The sequence below is a fragment of the Arvicola amphibius genome, chromosome 6 (genome assembly GCF_903992535.2).
Source record: "Arvicola amphibius chromosome 6, mArvAmp1.2, whole genome shotgun sequence".
In the NCBI taxonomy this organism is placed as follows: Eukaryota; Metazoa; Chordata; class Mammalia; order Rodentia; family Cricetidae; genus Arvicola; species Arvicola amphibius.
The window spans coordinates 44621367-44647466 of record NC_052052.2 but is presented as its reverse complement, the minus strand read 5'-3'; the positions used below and the strand labels follow the sequence as shown (position 1 = coordinate 44647466).

Below are 26100 nucleotides of genomic sequence, written 5' to 3'. Positions count from 1 at the left end.
CCGCGGAAGCCAAACTTCATGTGAAGCCGATATGACTCATTATTAACAGTAGGAAAGAATAGGAGATAGAAGGGGAGCTTCACATTCTGCAGTATGAAAGCAAACTTCATGTGAAGCCGATACGACTCATTATTAACAGTAGGAAAGAATAGGAGACAGAAGGGGAGCTTCACATTCTGCAGTATGAAAGCATGCTTAAATTTCACAGCCTTTGCATGAGAAGCAGCCCAGCAATGTGCACTGCTAATGCTTTGTTTGCTCCGAGTTAACCTTTAGCGTAGATGGAGTCTGGATGGTGACTCAGAAAAAAACGCAGGGCTTGGGAGCCGGAAGTGTACACGAGCTCCTCACTAGAGCTCCTCACTAGAGCTGATAACGAGGGGAATGTGCAGGGGGCGATAAGAAGAGAAGCACCAGCATCGTGAATCTCACAGACAAGGCAGGCTTCTCGAGCTGAAGTTCAAGACAAAACTTTGAAATGATTAATCGCCTCGTACTGGCTCCCTAGACAATACACTAGCGGGAGCTGGCTCCAGGCAGATTTCCTGTGGTTTCTGAGATTGCTGGCTCTCTGCAATAAAATGAGCTATCAAGAGTCTGCCTTTTGATTGCTATAGCATTCTGATTCGATTTTCAATAGCCATTCATTGCCTACATCTGTGTATGACTAAACATCCTGGTGACTTTCAGGTAAATCTTTCCCGAATGTATTGACTTAGTCAACCATGAGATTCCACCATTCCCAGAGGTAAGAAAGTTATCAGAAAACGTGGGAAACCTCTAGCTGAGATTCCACCACTTGTCTGTAACCTCGGTGTTTCCACTGGTACAGTTGGCAAATACCTTGGCCTATGACTTTCCTTTGTGTCTTAACACATACATTGCCACATTGAAACACGTTATTTGGGGTAATCGGAATCCATGTTCTTAGGCCATGGGCACTCATTTTGGGTTAAAAATAAACATGTTTGATTTCTTTTGAGTGACAGTTGAGTTTGGTCTCAACAGTCTCAACAGCTTAAAGCTGAAAATTGTAAGAAGGAGGGGATGAGCAATTAACTGAGACTGGAGAAGTCGAAGAAAACAGAAATGAAAGCTGTTGTTTGGGCTTGGCAACGCCAGGGCCACTGGTAATCCACTGGTAACCCACTGGTAACCCACTGGTAATCCACTGGTAACCCACTGGTAATCCACTGGTAACCCCACTGGTAATCCACTGGTAACCCACTGGTAATCCTGGTCAGTGCCCTTTAAGCTGAGTAGAGAGAGAGGGATCCTGCCTGGAGCAGGCTGATGTTTAAGGAGGAATGGAGAGAGTAAAGACCATGCGTGGCATGTAAACACACATTTAGAGAATTTATAGAGCACTACACAGACAGAAGGCATTGTGGGGCAGAGTGGAGCCAAGAAGCCTCCGTCCAGGAGGGTGATGACAGCGTACCCCACCAGGGTAACAATGACAGAGGAAAGCAAAAAGTAGCAGGTCTGGGACCCCAGGTCCCTAAAATTTCTAATCCTGTAAGTGTGCTTCTACTAAACAAGCTATTCATACTTGACTTTTATTTTTTAGCTGCAAGGAAAGTCTTAGGGTTGAGTTGAAAGAGAAGTTGGCATTTCTTTCTAGAAGAAAGACAAATAGTCCCATAGCAGAACTATTTCCTCTAGGCATGACTTGACCATTGGCCATCATGACTCAGCAAAAGCTGTGTTGACACTCAGGATGACTTGACCTTCTGTGTGTAAGGAAGTGAAGACAATACAGTCAGAGTCTACAGTGAAAGCTACTAACTTTCCTACTTAGGGGAGGCGAAGGTCACTAGGCTCTCAGGTGAGATTCCAGTCTCCGTTCCCCCTACCCCTGCCCCTAGATGCACATAATTTTGCTCCTGTGTACACGGCCTGGGAAGAAGGGGTGCCAGCAAATACAGAAGGTGGGAAGGTTGACTGGGGGTTAGGGTTCTTCAGTAGCTGCTGGGGCAGGGACTTCCTGATGGTATCCTGGCAAAAGCTATCCAGGTTCCTGTAAGCAAGCCCTCACCATGTATACTCATGGAAATAATCTGAATGGATTTTTAATTTATCAGACTCGACTTAAATGAAATTATTTTTCTTGGTCTGTTGGTACCCTATCTGTCTGCTGTCATTGCTATTTCTTCCTGTCTCCCCAGAAAAATAAATGAAACAACCATATAAACATAAAAATATATTTATAAAAATGTATTTGTGAACCAGGTATGATGGTGTATGCCTGGAGTCTCAGTTACCTGAAAAGATGAGTCAGAGGGATTTCTTGAGTCCAGGAGTTCAAGTCCAGTCTGGGCAAGAAGGTGAGATTACATTTAAATGTGTGTGTGTGTGTGTGTGTGTGTGTGTGTGTGTGTGTGGTATATGTGTGCACACTTGTGATTATACAGTAGATGGAGGAGAATAAAGTAATTAATAAGTTACTTCTTAATTGCACCCACTAGTAACTGTAAGGAGAAGTGAGTATATTATACACAGCATTCCCCATTGACTTACTTTCTTCGTAGTTTGCATCTGTTGCAAGAGCAGATGAATCTGACTCTTTAAAGTCACTTCCGTGTTCAGGCGTACATTTGAAAGATACGTGCCTGGAAGAAATAAAATTTACTCTGAAGGGAAATGGTCAGAAAATTTACAAAACAGATATAAGCTTCAAATTTGGAGAAGCATGTTCATTTTACAGATTGAAGGCAGAAAACCGAGACTGACTGGAGAGGGAATTCCAAGTAGAGGGGACTGGACAGATCTACTTCCAGGGCAGGAATGAGGGCATGCGGGGTGCCAGTATTCACAAGCTGACCAGGACACACATCAGAACTTGGTTCCATGAGATTTGGGGGGCAGATCTGAATGGAAGTGAGGACATACGGACTCAGGGACAGCTCATACATCAGACAGGATGACAGCACCTGTGTGTTACGTAGAGAATTTCACTCCGAGCTCTCTATTCTAGGTATTGCAACTGTCCCAAGAGGAGCACAGATGTTCTAAGGATGGAAACTTGTACCAGACTCTTTGAAATGGTGGACTCTGAATAATTGAAATGTCTCAAAAAGTCCCATGCTGAGCAAAGGAGAGGACTGAAGCCTTGCACCAGCCAGAGGACGAGCTGGTTTCTTAGAAAGAGACTCAGCACAGTGCCTACAGGTTGTCACCGCTAGGAGCACACTGGGGAAGAAGCAGTGAGGATAGGCAGGACCATGGTGCTTAGCTAGGCAGGCCCCTTGCCCTCTATTTAAATTTAAATTCTATGTCAGGACTCTGAAAGTGTGTGTGCGTGTGTGAGTGTGTGTGTGTGAGTGTGTGTGCGTGCGTGTGTGTGTGTGTGAGGACTACATGCCCCTGGACCTATTTACTTATTTCCCAATTTATTCAATGTGGCCACAGTGAACAACCCTGCTTTCTCTGCCTCCTGATGTCATTTCTTTATGGTGTACTGAGGATGAGTGGCTGAGCCTAGCTTGCTAGGGTTAGGAGAACCTGAATTTTGACCCAAACAACCCTGGTTAATAGTATGGTGGCTAAGTGTTTTTTTAGGTGCCACTTTGACTGAATCCAAGATTACCTAAAGAACTGGTAGATAATTCTCTCTAGGTAGGTCTGTGAGGGTGTTTCTAGACTAGGTAGGTACAAGAGTTGGTGGACTGAAAAGGATCTGTTCGCAGTATAGTCAAGTGCCATTAAATCCTCTGGGATTATAAATAGAACAAATCAACTCTCCCTCCTCCACAAATGATGCACTCATCTCTGGCTGTTCTTGGGTACCAGAGTTCTAGGTCCCTTGACCCTTCCGTTCCAAGACTCCAAGTGCTCCCACCTTCCCCCAGGTTCTCAGACCTTCAACTTCAGATTGAAAATTAGACCACCAACCCCTCATATCCTACTGTGGGGATGGTTTTGCTAAGAAATGCGTTTTGAAGTTTGCCTTACAGACCAAACTCTCAAACCATAACCAAGTTAATTTATGTTTTGAGACCATTTATAACAATGCATTCATTTATGCTATACTCAACCTGTTGGAAATAAACTGACCTTTAAAAAAGCAAAACCAAAAGCATTGCACTCAGACTTACTGTGCTTTGGCTCCACAGAGTATCATGGTCCCCGTTTCTCTTCCATTGCCCATTCATGGCCCTGACTCCCAAGCAAGGTGTGTGTGTAAGATGTGCTGGAAGGACCCAAGACCGTTTGTTGAAGCAACAGAATATTGAAATCAATGCTTCAACCTCCCCAAATGCTAAACGCAACATGTGGGTACAGACTGGTAATGTGTGATGATATCTGCTTGTGTCCTTGTGTGCTACTGAGCCCAAATTGTCAGAAAACCGGTATCGTCCTTAATGAAGCGACTGCTGTATAAAACTGTTAAGACAGAAATTCCTCATCCCTTTCCAATACCGTACTTTGCTGTTCAATAAATAGGGGAAGAGCGGGCTTTGTTCGGGAGGATATCAGAGCCCTTCAGCACGAATCACTGCCTCCCTAGAGCTGAGATGGAAGGTGGAAGCCACTATGCTGGGCAAGTTTTAGTTTCTCACAGTATCAGATAGTCTGAGGCAAACACAGCGCTTTAAAATGTTCAGCAGAATTATGATAGCTACGTTTTTGACTTCTTAGGGCCACATGACTTATCTTCTCTGATCTCTGCTCCTGTCTTAAGTACAGATGAAGTGGTGGTGCCTTCAGATTCCATATGAAGATCGAACAGCAGGGGCGAGGTCAAAGACTCTTTCTTTTGTTCAAGCTGAATTTCGGCTTTCTGCAATGAAGCCAAAATGAAAAAGTAATCGCTCTTCCTACAGGCAAAATTCTGTATAGCAAGAACAAAAGTTAACCTCTCTCTCTCTCTCTCTCTCTCTCTCTCTCTCTCTCTCTCTCTCTCTCTCTCCCACACACACACACACACACACACAGAGAGAGAGAGAGAGAGAGAGAGAGAGAGAGAGAGAGAGAGAGAGAGAGCGAGCACACAGAGAGAGGAGAATTCATATGTAAGGGAATAATGGAAAATATTTCAGATTTAAAATTAAAGACAGAAAACATTATACACTAAAATCTGAAAAGAGCCTTGTACCTTTCCTGTGTGACATGCATGATGCCTTCCCCATCCATTTAATAAAAGCAGCACTCCATAACCATGCAGGAGCCCTTCTAACCCTAAATTTTTAGAGTTTAAGGAGAGACCTATAAAATTGCTCATTTCCTCTGAATTGAAACCTTCCTGCCTGGAGGGAAGAGGGAGGGCTGGAAGACAGGAAGCTCATGAAATTTATAAGACTTGGGAAGTTCAGAAAGTTAAAGATTTTTTAAGGTCCCACCCTGAGTTATAGAAGTTGTAACCAACTGCTGGGGAAGAGGAGCCTCTTCTATGGAGCCACCTGCAAGTTGGGAAGGGAACCCAGAGATGTGGCTTTTATGTGTTATCATCAATGCTGGGTTGGGCTGTTTGGTGATATATGAGTTATGCACGCTCTCATAAAAACCCCAATAAACTCATTGGTTCGCCAGTTTTTTGATCTATTGTCTGTGCACCAACTGTGATAAGCAGATATTTGCTGTGTCTCTCCAGAAAAGAACCAGATACTCACATCTGCACAGGGACCACCAAGCAAATATGATTTGGAGAGGTGAAGCAACATGCCACCTGTGATGGGTAATATTGATGTTGATCCATTTGAGGGTGGAGCAATCCTGACATGGCTGTCTTTCCTGTGTGGTATGAGACACTATACTTTCAGTTGCATGTTTCCTGTTATGTGTGATAAGACATGTAACCAGGATGGAGCCATCGGAGAGTTCAGCATCCTTGAAAGATATCCCAGGGGGATCATCTTTCTCTACGTGAAAGGTGGTCACATTCCTCTTGGATGACTGAAGTCTATGACGTAAGTACGGAGCTGCTCTCCAACTGGGTAATGGATAAGATGATATATTACAATCCTTGGAAATGACATGGGTATGATGGGAACGGGGGGCATGGCATCACTTGTATGGTCTGCGCTTGTAACCGAGGTTCATCTGTTCAGCCAAAATGAACTTACCCACGTAAGGAAGAAACTCCCATGGGAAAAAGGGATGCAGACGCAAACCTCAACACTAGCCTCTGATGTGGTAGAAAAAAATGAAATCAAAGAATGAAGTGTAGGTGTTGACTTGGTATTTTTCACAGTGGGGAGGATTCTGTAGGAGAAGAGTACAAGCTAGATCTGTCATACAGCCTTCCCTGGGAACCAGAGACTTGGAACATAGGAGAAGGTTAGCGAGCAAGAAGAGAGGAGTGAGTGGCAGAAGAAAGCCCTCAGGTCTGAGTTTTGACTCAAAGGAAACCCCACAGTTCAGCATGCAGATAGGAATCAAAAGGGCACAGCGTAGGAAACTCTGACAAGCAGGGGATAGTATTTGAGTGGCGTCAACAGGAAAGACTTCTAGGTAAGGAAAAGAGTGTCTCACTACTTAGCTTTAGAGGTCAAGGGGCACAGGGTGGGCAAGTCTGTGTGCAGTAGAAGCAGGGAAACTGGGTAATAGAGCTACTCATTCCTCCTTCAGACCAGGGCTGAAGGATCTGAGGAAATCAGAGCGAAGCAGGTTCCTGATGGACTGGCACTTACAAGTTAGTTATTGCCAGCTCGGGTGCCCATATATTAGGGACCAGAAGACAGCAGAGGCCAGGTAGGCATGACTGAGGGAAATGTGGCTTTGAGAGGCAGTGTTTGATGCCCATTCCACAAAGCTGAATAGGAATGGACATCAGATACCAATCTGGGTCTTTACCAGATTTGAATTCTGAGTCCTGCCTATTTAGTTTGCTTTGTTTCTGTATAGTTCAGTTATTCTTAATTCAGTAACAATGCCAAATGTTACTTTCCCTTTTTAAAATTTTATTTATTTTTTGAGGATTTTCTATACTATATTTTGATCATATTCTTTCCTCTTATCCACTGAGACCTACAACTTCATGTTTTTTCTTCCTTCCTTTCTTTCTGGTTTTTTGTTTGTTTGTTTTATTTTGTTTTTTTTCCAAACAGGGTTTCTCTGTAGCTTTGGAACCTGTCCTAGAATTCGCTCTGTACACCAGGCTGGTCTCAAACGCACAGAGATCTGCCTGCTTCTGCTTCTACCTCCTGAGTGCTGGGATTAAAGCATGTACCACCACCACCCAGCCTCTTTCTTTTCTTTTTTTGGTGGTGGTGGGGGGCTTTTTTGAGACAGGGTTTCTCTGTAGCTTTGGTGCCTGTCCTGGAACTAGCTCTTGTAGACCAGGCTGGTCTTGAACTCAGAGAGATCCACCTGCCTTTGCCTCTGATTGCTGGGATTAAAGGTGTGTGCCACCACCGCTGGGCTGCCTCTTTCTTTCTTAAAACAAACCAAAAACCCAACACCAAAACAAAAAAAACACAAATAAATATAGTCTAATTTGTGTTGACCAGTTGACTACTCCTGAGTCTGAGGCCTGCCCTGCAGGGTCACTCCATTGAAGAAAACTGATCTTTCCCTGGTCCAGCGGCTGTGAATCGCACATAGCTTCTGATTAGGGGTGCTTTCAGGACTTGGTGCTTTCCATGTATCCACTAAGTAACTTTGTATACACTTAGCATATTGGTAACAACTGTGGGTAGCAGTATTTAGTGGTTGGGAGGCAGTACTTTCTAAAGTAAAGTTTTGATACATAGGTGACCTGGCACCTGACAACTACCTAGAAGTGATCTTGTATAGTTAGTTTTTATCACTGCTGTTATTATTTTATTTTTTTGTAGCCTTGGGGCCTCCAGTATACTAGGCCAGTTCTTTACAACTGAGTTACATCCTTGATTACTTAATAAGTCTTTTATTATCTATGTGATTTTTCAACTGTTCTGTTTACAGAGTTGAAAGACATTTATATGGAGATATAAATGAATTTGTCATATTAATGCATCATTAATTATAAAGTAAAAATCTTATCTGAAATGTTAACTTTTTAGCGAGTATCATAGTTATTAACGTCCACTTCCTATACCTTTGCTCTGATGGCTGCAAGTATCCTCGCATCCTCTTCCAGGGCATCTAACTGCTGCAGGATTTTTTCCATCCTCCTTTGTCAAATCATTCCTGTTTAGAAGGGAAGAAGAAAAATATAAGATTCAATTCAGACCCAAACACACGATGGTTATTTAGGCATAAGGGGAGAGTCCCTTTCTACTACTGCTCTGGGTACATCTCAGAGCTCTGTTGGCCACACAATCAGTCACAGAATTATAAATGCACTCAATTGTTTTTTTAACAGGAAAAAGCCCTAGAACTTCAAGCTGTTACATGAGAGCCAGACGTTCTCCTATGAAAATAAGGCTAGGTGGCCGTCATGATATAATTCGATTCATTTTTAAAAAATAATTTATTTTTGTCTTATGAACATCGGTGTTTTGCCTGCATGTATGTCTGTGTGAGGGTTTTAGATTCCCAGGAACTGGAGTTACAGACAGTTGTGAACTGCCATGTGGATGCTGGGAATTGAACCCGGGTCCTCTGGAAGAGCAGCCAGGCTCTTAATCTCCGAGTCATCTCTCCAGCCTGCATGATATAATTTAAATGAAAAGACTGCAAAGACCTCAGCTGCCTACGGTTAACTAAACTTAAATCGGTCCATTGGTGCACAGCACTTAGGAGGCACTGAGAAGCAGCCAATCTGAAAATCCTCACTGGGGTTCAAATGAGGCATGTGAGCTGGACAGGCATCAAAGTCTGGTCTTATTCATCCCAGTTTCTCAATGATTAAACTGAAGGTCACACAGGACTTTATCAGTTTGCTACAAATGCTTACTGGTAAAGTTGAGGCAAGAATCCAGTACTGGAGGTTAAGAAAATGACTCGGTGGTTAAAGCACTTGCCAACAAGCCCGAGGACCTAAGTTCAGATGCCCAGATCCCAGAGAAATGCTGGGTGGGTGTGCTAGCCACCTGTAATTCTAAATCAAGAAGGTGAAAATAGGTAATCCCCAGAACAAGTCAGTGGGAGTAGCCTTGTTGGTGAGGTCCGGGCTTGACTGGGAGATATTTTCTCAAGAAATACGGCAGATAGTTTCTGGCATCCATCTCTAGCCTGCATACATATATGCACACGGGTGTGCTGCCCTAACATGCATCCACACACAAGTGAACATGCTAGCATACACACACACAATCTTTAACAAGAAAATGGAAGAAAAATGAATGCAAAATTGGTAACCCAGCACTCCCTGCTACATTTATTTTTTTTTAAATTTGGACAGACGATTGCATGTTTTTGCTTAGTGAATTGAATGGGATCCAGTGGCACTGAAGTGTAAAAATTACCATGGCTCGCTGAAGTCTGAGCTCACCAGTGTTTATAAAGAACACCAGTCAGTGTTAATACTGAACTTCCTTCTAGCTCAAAAGTTCTTCCATATTTCTCCCATATTGTACTGGACATTAGCCAATCAGTATTACGAGGGACAGCCATGCTTGAAACGCAATGGTTCACACTCTTTGGTACTTCATTTCTTCTAATTTTTTCTACTTTTTTCCTTCAACAAATATTGTACCAACTATGAATCCCCCCGTATGTGTGTGCATGCGTGTATGTGTGTGTGCGTGTGTGTAAAATCTCCATATAAATCAAATAGGATGAATTCAGATCTTTTGAGATTCCAATTCACCTCTGTGTGGGCAGACTCTGATATTTACCTCGTCACCCAGTGGACACAAACTGAGGCATTTTGAGTGCAGCCAGGAGGCTGGGAAGGATGTTTTTCATCTTGTTGGGATAAGATCTAAAAATGTCAAAGGTGTAACTGAGCTGGTGGCCCAAGAGCTTGCATAACTGGTGTGTGTATGTGTGTGTGTGTGTACGCATGTGTGTGTAATATGTGGGTGATGTATGCACAATACGTACATGAGTGCCAAAGGAGGAGGAAGTGAAGTGTCCTGCTCCATCATGCCCTGCACTCGTCCCTTGAGACACTGCAACTAGAGCTGGACAGTAAGCCCCCGTGATTCCCCACCTCTCCCCATGCCCCAGTGCTGGAGTTACAGATTGAGTACAGCCATGCTCGGCTATTTATGTATCTGGAGATTTGAACTCAGGTCCTTGTGCTTGCACAGCATGTGTTCTTGCCATCGACCGAGCCTTCTCTCCACCTTCCAGACTAGATTTTTAAATGTTGAGCCTCTGGGCCTCATGTGGATCTGTTTCACCCAAAAAGGGGTATTTTAAGTAGGCAGTTTAGTTCCTCCTGGTTCCTCTGACACTCCCACACTCCAACTCTTCTCTTCACATCCCCTGCATTCGTGGGAAAGGCATCCCCGCCTTAAGATATTTTTCCAAGGACGAGTTATTGATGCTTCCTATAGTTCCCTCCCCGTTACCTTCTCAGTGGACTCAGTGCCAGTCGACGGTTAATTGATGGCTTTCTGTTGCTGTGACAAAATACCTCATACTGAATGCTTTATGAAGGAGAGAGACTCACCTATCTAGGTCATAGTTTGGGAACTGAAGTCCAAGATTTGGGGATTCCATAATCTCTGAGTGAGGCCTTGTGGCAAACGGTATCAGGATGATGACAGTCGGTACAAGAACCATGATGTCAGACATAAATCCAGAGGGAAGGCAGAATCCAATGTTGCTCTTTTATATCTGCCCCATTGTAGGATCTAACTGGTCTCAAGAGAACTATACAAACTCCCTCTGTGGCAGGGCCCCCTAGTGACCTCAGTACCTCGCATATCACTACACTGGGGACCATGTTTTCAGTACTGAAAACACAGTAAGGGAGGATTCCCTTAGGGAGGAGACTATGGCCAGGCCAAAGTACCAATGTGACAAAGAACTCAGGCTTGGAAAATTCTGGGCCAAGGGGACACAGACAGATGGCAGTCTTTCCCCATATAAGCTCAGGAAGGACAGGGAGGCCTCATGGGCCATGTGCCAATCCACACAAGCTTAGGCTCCTACAGGTGGGAGAGGGAGATGTGGATCCAGGTGTCAGCTCGTTGTGGATGTTGCAAGCTTTAAGGATCTCCTGCTGTAAGGCAGGGGAAGGTTTTGAAAGAGACAAATATTTTCTCTGGACACTACAGATTTTCTTGTAGAGCCAGGAACAGGTCATCTTGTGTCTGAGAAACAAGGATGGAATTTGGGTTCCTGTTTCCATCACCGAAGTGAATATGCCAAAATGTCTTTTAGTAGAGACAGACCCTTCTCAGTGAGAAATAGGAAGGTCAATTATCACATTGAAGAGAATAGTCTTCCCAGCTGGAGAAAGGGACAAATGGCACAAGAACGCTAAGATCTGCTGGTTGCTGATGCTAAGGAAGAAAGCAGGTCTCTTTAGGGCGGTAGTTCCCAAACTGTAGCTCATGACCCTTTTGGGGCTGCATATCAGATGCCCTGCATGTCAGATATTTACAATTCATAACAGTTATGAAGTACCAATGAAATAATTTTATGGCTGGGGGTCACCACAACATGAGGAACTGTATTAAAGGGTTTCAGCATTAGGGAGGTTGACAAACTCTGCTTTATTTATTTATTTGTTTGTTTGTTTGTTTTTCGAGACAGGGTTTCTCTGTGTCGCTTTTTTGCCTGCCCTGGAACTAGTTCTTGTAGACCAGTAGGCTGGCCTCCAATTCACAGAGATCCTCCTGCCTCTGCCTCCCGAGTGCTGGGATTAAAGGCGTGTGCCACCACTGCCTGACAAGAACCTCTGCTTTAGATTGAGGTGTCCTGTGTTCTACTTTTGGTGCCTTCCCCGCGTCAAAGTCACAACCAACAAGATATGGTGCAGCATGCCTCCTCATTTTATACATGCGCTGTTGTGGCAGACGAACATGCTCATGATCACACCTATTATATTCTGTCTCATATTTCTTTTTTATTGATTTTTATTAGCTCTACATTTTCTCTATTCCCCTCCCTGCTTTTCCCCCTCTTCAACCCTCCCCAAGGTCCCCATGCTCCCAATTTACTCAGGAGATCTCATCTTTTTCTACTACCCATGTAGATTAGATCTATGTAAGTCTCTCTTAGTGTTCTCACTGTTATCTAAATTATACGGGATTGCAGTTTGTAGGCTGGTTTTCCTTGCTTTATGTTTAAAAACTACTTATGAGTGAGTACATGAAATTGGTCCTCAAAAGAACAAATAATCCAATAAAAAATAGAGTACAGACCTAAACAGAGAACTCTCAACAGAGGAATCTAAAATGGTTGAAGGACAATTAAGGAAATGTTCAACATCCTTAGTCATCAGAGAAATGCAAATCAAAACAACTCTGACATTCCATCTTATACCTGTAAGAATGGCCAAGATCAAAAACACTGATGACAACTTATGTTGGAGAGGTTGCGGGGTAAAGGGAACACTTCTGCATTGCTGGTGGGAATAGAAGCTGGTACAGCCCCTTTGGATGTCAGTGTGGTGATTTCTCAGAAAATTGGGGAACAATCTTCCTCAAGACCCAGTAATACCACTTTTGGGTATATATCCAAAGGATGCTCAATCATGCCACAAGCACATGTGCTCAACTATGTTCATAGAAGCTTTGTTTGTCATAGCCAGAACCTGGAAACAACCTAAATGCCCCTTGACCGAAGAATGGATTAGGAAAATGTGGTGTATTTACACAATGGAGTACTACACAGCAGAAAAAATAATGACATCTTGAATTTTTCAGGCAAATGGATGGAGCTAGAAAACGTTATTTTGAGTGAGGTAACCCAGACACAGAAAGACAATTATCACATGTACTCACTCATAAATGGTTTTTAAACATAAAGCAAAGAAAACCAGCCTACAAACCACAATCCCAGAGAACCTAGACAACAATGAGGACACTATGAGAGACTTACATAGATTTAATCTACATGGGAAGTAGTAAAAGACAAGATCTCCTGAGTAAATTGGGAGCATGGCGACCTTGGGGGAGAACTGAAGTGGGGGAAGAAGCAGGGAGGGGAACAAAGAAAAATGCAGAGCTAATAAGAGGAAAGACGAGTCTGCCGTTGTGACCCAGAGACAGAGGACACAAGATGAGAATGCCTCACTGATAAAAGGTAGCAAGCCACATGGCTAACAAAGACAAGAATAGTGGGCTAATTTAAGATGTAAGAATTAATAAGAAGCCTGAACTAATAGGCCAACCAGTTTATAATTAATGTAGACCTCTGTGTATTATTTTGGGACTGAATGGCTGCGGCACTGGGCAGGACAGAAATTTCTGCCAAAACAAATTTTCTGGTGTCCCCTTAGATCTCTAAAGTAAAACCCCAGGGAGTGAAGATTAAGAATCCTCTCCCTCTCCTCCTGGGAACTGAACTAGGCAAGCATTCGACTCTCAAGTCTCCAGTCTAGGCATTAATTGGGGTGTGTGGGATGTACTGGTGTCAAGCGTTCTCAGCACACAGCTCCATCAATTATTGATTGCTGGACTCTGGTTATCTATTAAGTGCTATTCTGATGCAGGTCTTCCCCAGACCTGGATTTGGTTTCCACTTTAGTCGAGAAGTTCCTCCATGTAAGTATGTGCAATCGCTTTATCCAGCAGAAGACCTAGCCTAAATCTCTTCTTAGCTCTTCCTGTTTTATCCACTGTAACCTCAGTTTAAGAGTCTGGAAGCTGTTGCTTGGATTACTGCAATAGTTTAAAATTTCCTCCATATATCTGATGAATTAATTCTATTCTTCATATATTTTCATTTTTTCAAGAAAAATATGATTAGTCTTCCTACTTAAAGCTTCAATTTCTTCAAAAACATATTAAACAACATCAAACTCCTTGCTCTATTATGCAAGGTTCATAGTGTGGCCTCTGAATTCAGTATCCTGTGATCACACATGCTTGATTCCCCAGCCATGAGAAACAACTGGGGCTTCTCATGTGTATTCATCCTCTTTTAATTGTTACTTCTTAATATTCTGTTTATAGGGCCAATCTCCCACTCTTTCCATTAAGCAACACCTCTATAGGAAGTAGTTCCTGTGGACCATGATTTGCAGAACTGTCTGCGTGCAGAAGAAAGCCTATTGACAACCCCCTCTGAACTGTGTACTTCTTGAAGGCAGGAACCTCACCTAATTCATTTCTGAATCTCTAATACCCCCACAACTTAAGTGATAGCTGCCAGAAAGAAAAAGGATAGTTGTAAATGCCATGATTGCCTTTGGCCTTCGGCAACGTTCTTGCTTTTGACAGGACCCCTTTGAGGGTCTTCGGGACCAATCCATCAATTCAAAAAAAATGAAAAAAAAAATGAAGGGAGAGTGACATCAACAAAGTCTGATGTGGGATTCTTCTCTGTATGCGGTGAATATGTTTTATTACCATTGTTAATAAATAAGCTTCTTTGGCCTATGGCAGGGCAGAATATAACAAGGCAGGAAATCCAAGCAGAGATAGAGGAGGAAAGAAGGCAGTGTCAAGTAGATGCCATGTAGCTGCCGAAGGACAAAGATGCCAGAACTTTATCAGTAGGCCACAATCTCATGGTGATACACAGATAAATAGAAATGGGTTGATTTGAGATATAAGAGCTAGCTAGGAATATGCCTAAGCTATTGGCCAAACAGCATTGTAATTAATATAGCTTCTGTGTGATTATTTGGGTCTAGGCGGCTGGGAAATGAACGAGCAGTCTCCATTTACAAGAGTCCATATTCAGCTCACTTTGACAAACACTTGACACATGAGCAGCACTAAGCAGACTCAGTAGGTTGTAGTCTCTCTCTCTCTCTCTCTCTCTCTCTCTCTCTCTCTCTCTCACACACACACACACACACACACACACACACACTCACTCACACCCCGGTAATAATAAAACAAGTTATGAAGTCAAGGGGGAGTTGCATTAGGGGGAGTTGAGGGGCCTGGGAGTAGTTGGAGAGGTGGTAGACGTTATGCAGTGTCTCAAGAAGAAAAGAAAAATTTAAACCAAACAAAACCAAACTAACAAACCAACCAAGCAACTAAGGCAGCCTTTCCTTCTCCCCACCCTCCAAACGTATGTGCCACACAAATGGCATCCGTGTCCTCCAAAGAACCCCTGGCGTGAGAAGGACCCTGCCTGAGCTATGAGTGCAGCCACACGGTTGTGTATGAGGTGGACTTGCTGCTTAACTGTTCTGTGTGGTCCATTTAAAAAGCTGAAACAAGCCGGGCGGTGGTGGCACACGCCTTTAATCCCAGCACTCGGGAGGCAGAGGCAGGCGGATCTCTGTGAGTTCGAGGCCAGCCTGGTCTACAAGAGCTAGTTCCAGGACAGACTCCAAAGCCACAGAGAAAACCTTGTCTCGAAAAACCAAAAAAAAAAAAAAAAAAAAAAAAACTGAAACAATAACAGTGTGGAAGTCACAGGGTTGCTATAAAGTTTAATCATGCAGATATAGGTGGGAAGATAACTGATAAGTAAAACCAAGTGAGGATCGACTTACTAGTTAGATGCCAGGCCTGTGGGATTCCTGTTTCACAATTGCTGTTCTTCTTGGGCCACAGACCGTCTCTTGCCACAGTGTGATCAACAATAGACCTGCATTTGTCTGTCTGTCTGCTTCCTTTGGCTATACTCACACCCACTTTCTCAGATCTCAGCAAATGACCAGAGCCTCACAATCAGTTAGTGCTTGTTCTTATCGTGTAACTTCGTATCTTCCGTACAACGACTTCCTGTGATCTTGCTTCCTTTCCGTTCCTATCTGACTCACGGTAGTATGCTGAATTTTAGACCAAATTCTTGTTTATCTTTTCTGTTCTGGGAGTAAAAACTAAGCTCTGTGTTATGAGACTGACGTGCAGGCCTTGAGTGTCCTGTAACAACCGAGCAGGAACACCGTGTTCAGGATCCCCGTGTCTCCACACTGGCGTCTCAGCAACAAACTGTAGTATTGCGGTCAGTAGTTGTCATCACGTTTCTTTCTGCTGATATAAATCGGGGCGGGAGAGATGTACTTGCTTCTGAAATCTGCACAGCTCTGGCTAAAGCTCTCCCACACCCTTACGCTCTGGGGCTGGTGGTCTTCTCTGGAATGTAGGGTTCTTACATGTCACAAAGCCACCCTTCCAGACGGTTGGGGTTAGAACCCACCTAGAGTTTATCACACGGTTCCACGAGCAGCAGGGCTGTGCCCTCCCCCTTTCATTTTGGGTTTTGGTTGTTGGTTTTTCGAGACAGGCTTTCTCGGTGTAGCTTTGACTATCCTGGAACTCACTCTGTGGACCAGGCTGGCCTCAAATTCCACAGAGATCCCCCTGCCTCTGCCAGCTGAGTGCTGGGATCAAAGGCGTGCACCACCACCACTCAGCATGTGGTGGCATACGCTGGTAGGATTTGCTGAGGGAAGCGGAGGCAGGAGGATCACGAGTTCGAAGCCAGCCTGGGCTACACATTGGCCAGGCATGGTGGCTCAGGCCTATAATCCCAGCAGTTTGGGAGGCTGAGGCAGGATCGGTGCTTGAGAGTTTGGGGTCAGCCTCCTGAACTGTGCTCTTACACACACACACACACACACACACACACACACACACACACACACGAAAAGCTCTTTCCATCCTTGCTTTGACTTCTTATCCTCCTCCAGCCCTTTAGGTCTCTGCCCTCCATCCCCAGATTCCTGCAGCATACCTACCCCGCTAATTTGCCTGCCTCTAACGGTGTTCCTCATCTTTGGAATATTGCTCATTCAACATGCCACCCAAGCACTCTGCCTTTAATAGAACAATGATAAGGCCCAGCTCTAGCCCACGAACCCTGACTCGTTTCATCTTATCTGAGAAATGGACCCCAGGTTTTCAGACAATATCCAAGAAAAGACAATGCAAGATGTGACTCTTTCCTTTCTGACTTATCCTCCACAATACCTCCCTCACGTTCCTCCAGTCACGTCCTGCCCTGTTCCTGGCCATGTCCTTGGACTTAGCTCTTTTCTTACTTTGGACGTCCTCTCTTCAAGAGTTTTGGCCATAAGCCTGCCAAATCCCAGTGTGAAGCTTCCCCCATTTGTGAGCCTTCCCTTGGCCTCCTCACTAGCTTGGTGACTTCTCTTTCTTTTGTGCTCCTATCATCCTTCATGCGACTTCCTCCTAAAGAGAGTTACTCTCAGCTGGGCCTTGTTGGTGCATGCCTTTAATCCTATAACTTGGGAGGCAAAGGCATGTGGATCTCCATGAGTTTGAGACCAGCCTGGTATACAAAGCAAGTTTTAGGACAGTCAGGGCTACACAGAGAAATCATGTCTCTGACCTTAAATAAAAACCATGCACTATCTGACTCATCTCTTCCTCAGGGAGGACTTGCAGGGAGACTTGAGCCACTCTCCTCTGAATCTCAGCATTTTACATTCAAATGCAACCTGCACAACGCAATTTAATCTGGAGATGTCTCCCAGTAGAATGTCTTATGGGTGAGCACTCTTATGAGCACCTACAATGACTGGTGTTACTGCAGGATAGGTGGGCACCCCGTGTACCGACAATGACTGTTGCTACTACAGGATGATCCTCTTTCTGGAGAATGAAATATCAAGTGGGGGGAATTATGAAATATAGTTTTTGCCATATTAAACAGTGCAATAGTTTTTGAAGGAAATGGATTTATGGTTTTAAGTTTGTTGGATTTTTTCCTTTGTGTGTGTGTGTGTGTGTGTGTGTGTGAGAGAGAGAGAGAGAGAGAGAGAGAGAGAGAGAGAGAGAGAGAGAGGGAGGGAGGAGAAAGGGTCTCACATTATAGCCCAGGCTGGATTTCTGCCTTAGCCTTGACATGCTGGGACTTAAAAGCATAAGCCAAGGCTAGGCAGTGGCAGCACACACTGTGGCACACACCTTTTTTTTTTTTTTTTTGAAAAAGGGTTTCTCAGTAGCTATGGAGCCAGTCCTGGAACTCGTTCTGTAGACTAGGCTGGCCTAGAACTCACAGAGATCCTCCTCCCTCTGACTCCTGAGTGCTGGGATTAAAGGCATGCACCACCACCACCAGGTTTTTTTAATCTCAGCATTTGGGAGGCAGAAGAAGGTGGATCTCTGTGAGTTCAAGGCCAGCTTGGTCTAGAGAATGAGTTCTAGGACAGGCAGGGTGGTTACAGAGAAAAACTCTGTCTTAAAAATAAGCAAATAAATAAATAAATAAATAAATAAATAATAAGTAAAACGAAAAGCATAAGCCATCACATGGTTTAACTGCTAGATAGATATTGATAATTTTTGCTAGGTGTAGGGGTTAATAAACAAAACAGAAAACTTACATTAGAGCGCAGCAAGCTCCTAATCACTCCCTGGTCAGTGATCCCCAGGCCTCACTTCAAAGGCGGTCACAAAGGAAACCTGAGCAGCCCTCATCAGCCCACTAGAGACTGAGTAATGATCAAATAATACAGAGCTTTAGAAAACAACTATCTTTGAGGGCACGGTTTCATTTTAACAGTGTGTTCCTGACCTCCGGACTGGAAGTGAAAGCAAAACCCAAGGTCAAATGTCTGTTGAGGGAGTTCAGAAGAACCAAGAATCTCTAAACACTTAAACAGTAGAAGTGTTTGCCCAGAAAACGGAGGCTTAAATCAAGATGGTTCCATTATGTGCCTTTATCAGTTCAAACATTTCTGCATGGAAGACAAAACTGGCGAGAAACAAGGCTGTTCTTTTTCCTTTCTCTTTATTCCTTCCTTCCTTCCCTCCTTCCTTCCCTCCTTCCTTCCTTCCTTTTTTGATACATTCTACTGGACACTACTGAGATTACAGCAAGTGGACCATCCCTTCATTTGCCAAATAATTAACTTCTACTTGCTAATGAGGTAACTTCCTCAGTTTACATTTCCAGTGTGGTTTTAGATAATTTCTTCCTTTTAAATCGAGGATGATAAATGGTCCGTGTTACAGAGTAAATTCATCCTCCCACCCAACAAACACATACGTTAAAGCGCTAACTTTCAGTTCCCTAGAATGTTATTATATTTGGAGATAGCCCCCCCCCCCCACAAAGAGGCCAAGTAAAAATTAGGGTGTTTGGTCCCAACTTGTCCATAAGACTGGCGGCCATGTAAGACAAAATCAGCTCTGATGGACACAGGGCGGAGTCACGGGGGAAGCCTGCATACCCAGAGGGTGCCTGCGAAGCTGACCCTGCCCATCTCTCTTTCCATGGTTTAGCATCCGGAACTGTGAAAACACAGCTGTCTGCTGTTTACCCTCCCGGTCTCTGACGCTTTCTCATGAAAAAGAAAAGAAGAAAAGTCATTTCCAAACTCATCCTTGAGTAAGACCTGGTGGATCAGGCTGTAATCCCAGACACTCGGGAGGATAAAATGGGAGCTTTCAAGGGCTGACTGGGAAACCTGGTGAGGCATTGTGTGGTAGTTAGGGTTTTATTGTTGCAGAGAGACACCATGCTCACGACAACACTTGTAAAGGAAAACATTAAACTGCGGCAAGCTTACACTTCAGACATATAGTCCATTATCACCATGGCGGGAAGCATGGTGGCATGCAGGCAGACGTGGTGCTGGAGACGGAGCTGAGGATTCTACATCTGGATCTGCAGGCATCAGGAAGCGGAAGTGGGCCGCTAGGCTTGGCTTGAGCTTCTGAAACCTCAAAGACCACTTCCTCCACACTTCCTCCAACAAGGTCAATCTACTCCAAAAAAATCACACCTCCTAATAGTGCCACTCCTTATGGGCCTATGAGGGCCATTTGTATTCTAACCGTCACGATAGTGACAAAAATAAAAGAGTCTGGGATGTAATTCCAGGGCAGAGAGCATGCCTAGCATGGACAAAGAATGCTGGATCCTAGCACCTCAAAAAGATCGAAGTATGAACCTGGTCCGTATACTTCAGCCCACACCATTTTTTTTTAATTAAAGAAAACTTACTCTACATTGGAAAAATATTAGCATATATCCATTATATATCACAACAGATTACAGCATTTTCAGCAATGTACATATTTGTATCATATTCACTCACCCTCATTATCCTTTCTTGCTTCACTCCAAATTTTGCTGGTGCCCTTCCTCTTCCCTAGTGCCCTTTCTGAGCGAGGGCTTATTCACAGGACTGTGGGCAACCGTCTAGTGGCTGCGCCACTGAGGAAAATGTCTCTCTATCTACCCAGCAGTCGGCTTCCTATAGCTTCACAGAGAGGTTCACTGCTGAGACCTCTACTCCCCCTTTCTGGGATCATATGCCTCCATCTTTTCTCGGGGCAGTGATTAGCATTGCTGAGAGGAATGCAGTGGGCCAGTGGTCAAACTCATCTGACTTCACACTCTTCAGTTTTAATCTTTACCAAAATTTGCCAGTTACCAATCTTATAATAGGTTTCATGTTTCAAAAGAAAACTATCAAAAGATTTTACAAGTATGACCAACATACACCTAAGAGCAGGCAGGCATAGGGCATAATTTAACAGCCTGGGACTTGACTTGGTTTGAATTATGAATTATGACTCAATGTGTCAATCAAAATAGAAAATCGCCCTATGACCTCTTAGCAACCAAAAGCCTTCTCTTTGACTCCCACAAAGAAAAACCCCAAACAATAATTGGGGGCCCGCTGGCATCCCTTTCAGAGGTTCTGACCCGTTCTATAGGTTTGCTTTGAATAAAGTTCTCTTGTTCTTCTCACAAGTCTATGTGAACCTTTATTTCAATTCTCTGAGTAAGAGGGTTAGCCCTGGGGACATCCTTTGACCACTGGATAACACAGGAGAGATATTTTTCTACAACCAATCAAAGAATGGTTTAAAGAATTACTAGGCCAAACTGTAATTAGGCCGTAATTACCACAAGAGTTAATAGATATCCTTCTAGCCATTCTGGATTGCTTCTGCCTCAGTAAGTTGGAAATCTGACCACTAATGCTGCCCTGTTTGTGTGTCCTGCCGCTCATGCCTTACCAGTACATACTCCCTGGAAACAGCTTTCAGGGAACCTGCCTCAGACACTCACCTAAAGTGCATTAATGAGAAGCCAAAACCAGAAATAAAGTTGAGAAAGCTCGCTAAATTTCAGTCAGTACAGGAAGAGCAAAGGGTTTTTTCAAAGAACCCAGATAAGCCTGTTGACTCCATCTGCACCTCTGTTCTCATATATTCGAGAATGTGCTTTTCCAAGACTTCACATCCAAAGTGATTCTCATCCAGACTCTCCTGCAGGGGCTGCAGAAATGTGGTCCTCACCTAAACCCACCTGCAGGGGACACAGAAATGTGGTCCTCACCTAAACCCACCTGCAGGGGACACAGAATGTGGACCTTACCTAAACCCACCTGCAGGGGACACAGAATGTGGTCCTCACCTAAACCCACCTGCAGGGGACACAGAAATGTGGTCCTCACCCAGACCTGCCTGACGGGGGCTGCAAAAATGAGGTCCTCACCCAGACCCGCCTCCAGGGGCTACAGAAATGTGCTCCTCACCCAGACCCATCTGCAGGGGTCACAGAAAAGCATCTCCTACCACAGGACAAATCATGATGACTCTGAACTTCTCTAATGCTGGTTCTTCCTCAAACAACCCAGATTTATGCACCATTGTCTTTAGGCTTGCTGGTTTCCCCAGCCCCACTTTGCTAAAATAACAATGCATCTTGTATCCATAGAAACCATCTCCAGAGCTTTCCATCTTGAGACAAGCATTCTTACTCTCCAAGGCATTTCACTCCTCATGCTCTAGTCACCCAAAGCCAAAGTGAGTCATAAAAGACTCATAAAACTTGTGCTGAAGGAGTGGAGGGAGAGAGCCTAGAGAGGGAAGATGACCGTGAGAGAACGGAGGGCAGTTGCTTTGTGCCTCCTATTGCAATTCCTTCTTCCTTTTGTGTTTCTCATAGAAACGGAGAAAATTGTAATAAGAAGCTTAAAATTCATATGCAGCTTGCAGGTCTGAACTAAAATTGGCAGCTTATATTTGAGTATTAAAGAAAAATTATTTTCAATACTTATGAAGTTAAAAAATTCCATTTTTACCCACAAGGTCAAGAAGCTTCTGATGTATATAGTAAGATTAGTGCAGCATTATATAAACCCGAGTAGCAGCCTTGGACACAGGAGCGCGTACGCGCGCGCGCGCGCACACATACACACACACACACACACACACACACACACACACACACAAAGAGAGAGAGAGAGAGAGAGAGAGAGAGAGAGAGAGAGAGAGAGAGAAGACACCACACAGATAGATATTCATATGTAATACCTTGGAAACAGCATGTATTTGATCAGGAATGGCAGAAATGTTATATAAAACAGATTAAATTTTCAGTCAAGAGTTCTCTTGGTAAACATTTTGAGAATGCCCCTTCTATGATATATCAAAATGGGAAAATGAAAAGCTTAAACAAGTAGGTTTAATGATGAGATCACGTCATGGGCAAGACTCTGAAACAGACTGTAGCACTGGCAGAGCACATGTTCAGCAGTGGCGCAGCCCTGGGTTCAGCCCCCCTCTGGCCAGGTAACAACCTTTAGAAACCACCCTGGAAATAAAGGAAAGGGAAGAAAAAAATGGCTGGAGTTTACTAGTCATACTCATAGCCAAAGCATGAACACCATGATCTCAATTTATTCTATGTATTTATCATACAAGAGACCCAGTAATAAAACATATAAGTAGCAGGATTCTATTATTTGTTAAACTGTGGACACTGATGATCGAGGCTTGATTGGGGACAGTGACAAGAATGACGCTGACCCTGGTGATGTGAGGAATTCTCAGGAAAGTGCCAGGTGTCCTCAGGGGTAGATTGAGGGGGAATAGGTGGGCACTGGCAGATGTGGCCACAGGGACCCAAATAAACAAAGTGCATATTTCTCTGTTTCTTTCTGCCTCTCTGTCTCCCCGTGTCCCCCACCCTGATCTCTATCTCCCTCCCCCTTTCTGTGTGTGTCTTGAGTGCAATCAGATGAAATTTTAAAAAGTATAAAGACAGAGACAAATACGGTCTCTTAGAGAAGATCCCACCACTTGGTGGCAGCATACCCAAGTTTAGACGGCTGAAAATTAAAATATGATTTGAAATGTTACCACCATATATCTCCTGACCACAGTTGCAAAATCACCCCCCAAATCCTCTCTTTCTGGCTGGAGGTCGGGCTGCTGTTCCTTATGCAGCAGGTTCCAGAAGCACCCTTCTCTGGCAGAGGGGGCTGGCTCTGAGCAGCTCTTCTTGCCTAGCATACATGAGGTCTTCAGAGTTCACAGAAAAAGCTTCCTCTAGGACACACATTTTGTTTTACCTTTAACTCCCACCATTTTTACTCTCATTATGAATCTGTGGAACCGCTTCTACACAGCAGTGGAAATGCTTAACTCAATGCTCAAGCCACTTTCTTATTTCCGATATCTTTCTTTTTATTGCTGCCGAGATCTGATTTTACCTTTTAGATTGGCATTCCTTAGAGAAATAGGAAAACCTCTCTCCCCTTTTCTCCGCTTCCCTTCCTCTCATCAGAACCCTGCTATCTAGCCCAGTTCTGCAGCCACGAATAACAAAAACCCAGAGACAGACATTGGGGTTCAACCTGAAGATCAGGAAAGCAAAGCAACCAGCCACTAGAGAGCTCTCACCTCTAAGAAATCCTCACACTGAAAAGAGAGTAAGTTCCTGTCTCATCCCACCTTATATTTCTCTCTAGTGCTGGGATTAAAAGTGTGCACCACCACTGCCTGTCCTCTATGGCTAACTGGTGTGGCTGCTGGGATTGAAGGTGTGTGCCACCACTGCCTGGCCTGTATGGCTGACTAGGGTGGCTGTTTTGAGTTCTGGTCTTAAGGCACGCTTCATTTATCAAAATACAAATGAAATATCCCTACACAGTTCAGTCTCAGATTTCCAATCTTCTTGCTGCAAGCTCCTAGGTTCTGGGATTATAGGCATGCTCCAAGCTCAGCATGTTCTTTTTTTGTTAGTGGAAGACATTTTCACTTAGGGCTAGGGAGATGGCAGTCAATAAACTGCTTACTTTGCAAAAACAAGGACCTGATGTGTGAAAAGAACCAAGCCCATGAGAAAAAGGCCAAGGGAAAAGCCAGATAATGGTGACACATTCCTTTAGTCCAGCACCGGAAGGCAGGTCTCTGTAAGTTCAAGCTTGGTCTGCAGAGTGAGTTCCAGGACAACCAGGGTTACGGGCAGAGAAAAACCTGTCTCAAAAAAAAAAAAAAAAAAAAAAAAAAAGAAAGAAAAGAAAAGAAAAAAGAAAAAAAAAAGGCCAAGGCCAAGGGCACTGGTGTCTGTTAGATTAGTATTCAGGCATCTGTACTGGCCTGCCCTTGGGGTCCTGACAGGATACCTCCTCAAGGGCAGCCACTAAGGACATATCCTCCCTACCCCCCACCCTCCGTGCACACTTGCTATGTCCCTTTTTAAAAAGTGGGCCTGCCCATCTTCTTTCTCCTCCACCACTCTTGTTTCCAGGGACCTGCCTCTTCCCTTCTCTGCCCCCTTCTCTGCCTTTTTCTCTCTCCTCTTCCAATAAACCTCCATAGTAACCTTGTTGCATGGCAGGACTTCTCTTTCTGCTATTTTTAAATTATAACAGTGTCCACCTGTAATCATAGCACCAGGGAGGCAGAGACAAAAGGGTCCCTGGGGCTTGCCAGCCACTCAGTCTAGCCTACTGGTTGACCTCTAGGTCAACCAGAGACCCTGTCTCAAAACAACAACAACAACAGCAGCAACAACAACTAGCAAAACAGGTGGGCAGTGCCCAAGGACCAACACCTAAGGCTGTTCTCTGGACTCCATATGTACACACGTATGAACACAGTCGCAGAAGTTCTTGTCTCTTTGGAAGTCAACAACAAACATGACTGTAAGTGAGGATATCTACACCCATTCTTCTCATTCATCTTGCATTACAGTCAGTCGTTCTTATGTTCCTTATGTATTTACAAGTCCTGTTGTGTAGGGCCGTTTCTTAGGCATGGCATGGTCAATGCCATCTTGAAGTCAGAGCTGTGGTAATGGCCCCAGGAGACTCTTACCGATGTTGGGTCTGTTAACACTTGAGGTAGAGGAGCATGGGAAAGGTCGTCAGACACTTAGTTCCTAGCCACTCTGTCTACTTGTCCACTCCTCACCCCACTGCATGTAATCCTGTCCCAGGTACTCAAAGCCTCAAGAGGTGCTTGTATATATAGGAAGTAGGTTAGCTGTATAGGAGACTTCAGTGTAGACATGTCTTGGTATGACAGGAGCGTGGGATGGAGAGAGTAGCATCAAGATGAGGCCATGAAAGAGACCAATGAAAAGGCTGGAACTTTGACTCTTTCTCACCCCTCCCAAGACCTACATTTAAGGGGCCAATGGGGTCCAGGGTCACTGAGCCCCTAACCTTTCCCAGCTCTCTGGCCTGTTTCCTTGCTCAAAAGTGTTCTTTGTCTTAATCCATCAACTCTGCTTCTACCATTATCCATGTGTCCCTTGGTCCAGTTCCTTGTTCGGGGACACAATAATCTGGAAATCTCAGCAAATGCCCTTTGGACTCCAGGGTCAGCCCATAGTAGTTGGTGAGTCACCAGACAGGAAGTCATATTTATGACCATAGTCTCTTAATCTCCTCAAAGGAAGCTAGGATCTTGTGCTTGTCCACTTGCCTGCCTCCTTCCTTCCTTCCTTCCTTCCTTCCTTCCTTCCTTCCTTCCTTCCTTCTTCTTCCTTCCTTCCTCCCATCCTTCCTTCCTTCCTCCCATCCTTCTTCCTTCCTTCCTCTTCCTTCCTTCCTCCCGTCCTTCCTTCCTTCCTCTTCACTTTTTGTTTTTCCTCCAAAGTACACAGAAACCGGGAGCCAGCTGTGGAGAGGGTGGTCATGGTGTCAGAACAGATGTCAACGGAGACTTGACACCAGTCTGGGACACCGAGTTCAACCTTCTTTACAGTTCATGATGCCACAAGGTCGGGGGAAGAAGAGCCCCCAACATGTCTGGGTCCCACAGTGCTACCTCTCCCCCAGATATTCTTAAACTGCCGGTACTTTGCCCATCTCCACTCCCCTTTTCATTTTCTTCTTCTACAACAGCCTTGATGTCCCACTTGGGCATGGGGAGAGCAATGATAGTTGCTGCCATTCATGTCTGCATTGGTCAGTGTTCCTTA

At 44.3% G+C, this 26100-nt stretch overlaps 1 protein-coding gene across 9 annotated transcripts in view; it reads right to left on the bottom strand.

Moving 5' to 3' along the window:
- C6H1orf141 (chromosome 6 C1orf141 homolog) overlaps positions 1-26100 on the bottom strand; it is a 61106-nt gene that overhangs the window by 26642 nt on the left and 8364 nt on the right. For 5 of the 9 annotated variants that reach the window (XM_038332861.1, XM_038332868.1, XM_038332864.1 and 2 more), the window contains exons 2-4: positions 8021-8112; positions 4626-4783; positions 2521-2612 (exon numbers count right to left, since the gene is read on the bottom strand). In XM_038332861.1, coding sequence (XP_038188789.1) covers positions 2521-2612; positions 4626-4783; positions 8021-8092 — 322 coding nt within the window. In that variant the 5' untranslated portion in view covers positions 8093-8112. Of the gene's footprint in view, positions 1-2520; positions 2613-2733; positions 4784-8020; positions 8113-15445; positions 15661-18247; positions 18424-26100 lie in introns of those variants that run through there. The other 4 variants (XM_038332862.1, XM_038332863.1, XM_038332867.1 and 1 more) reach the window with 4 other exon arrangements.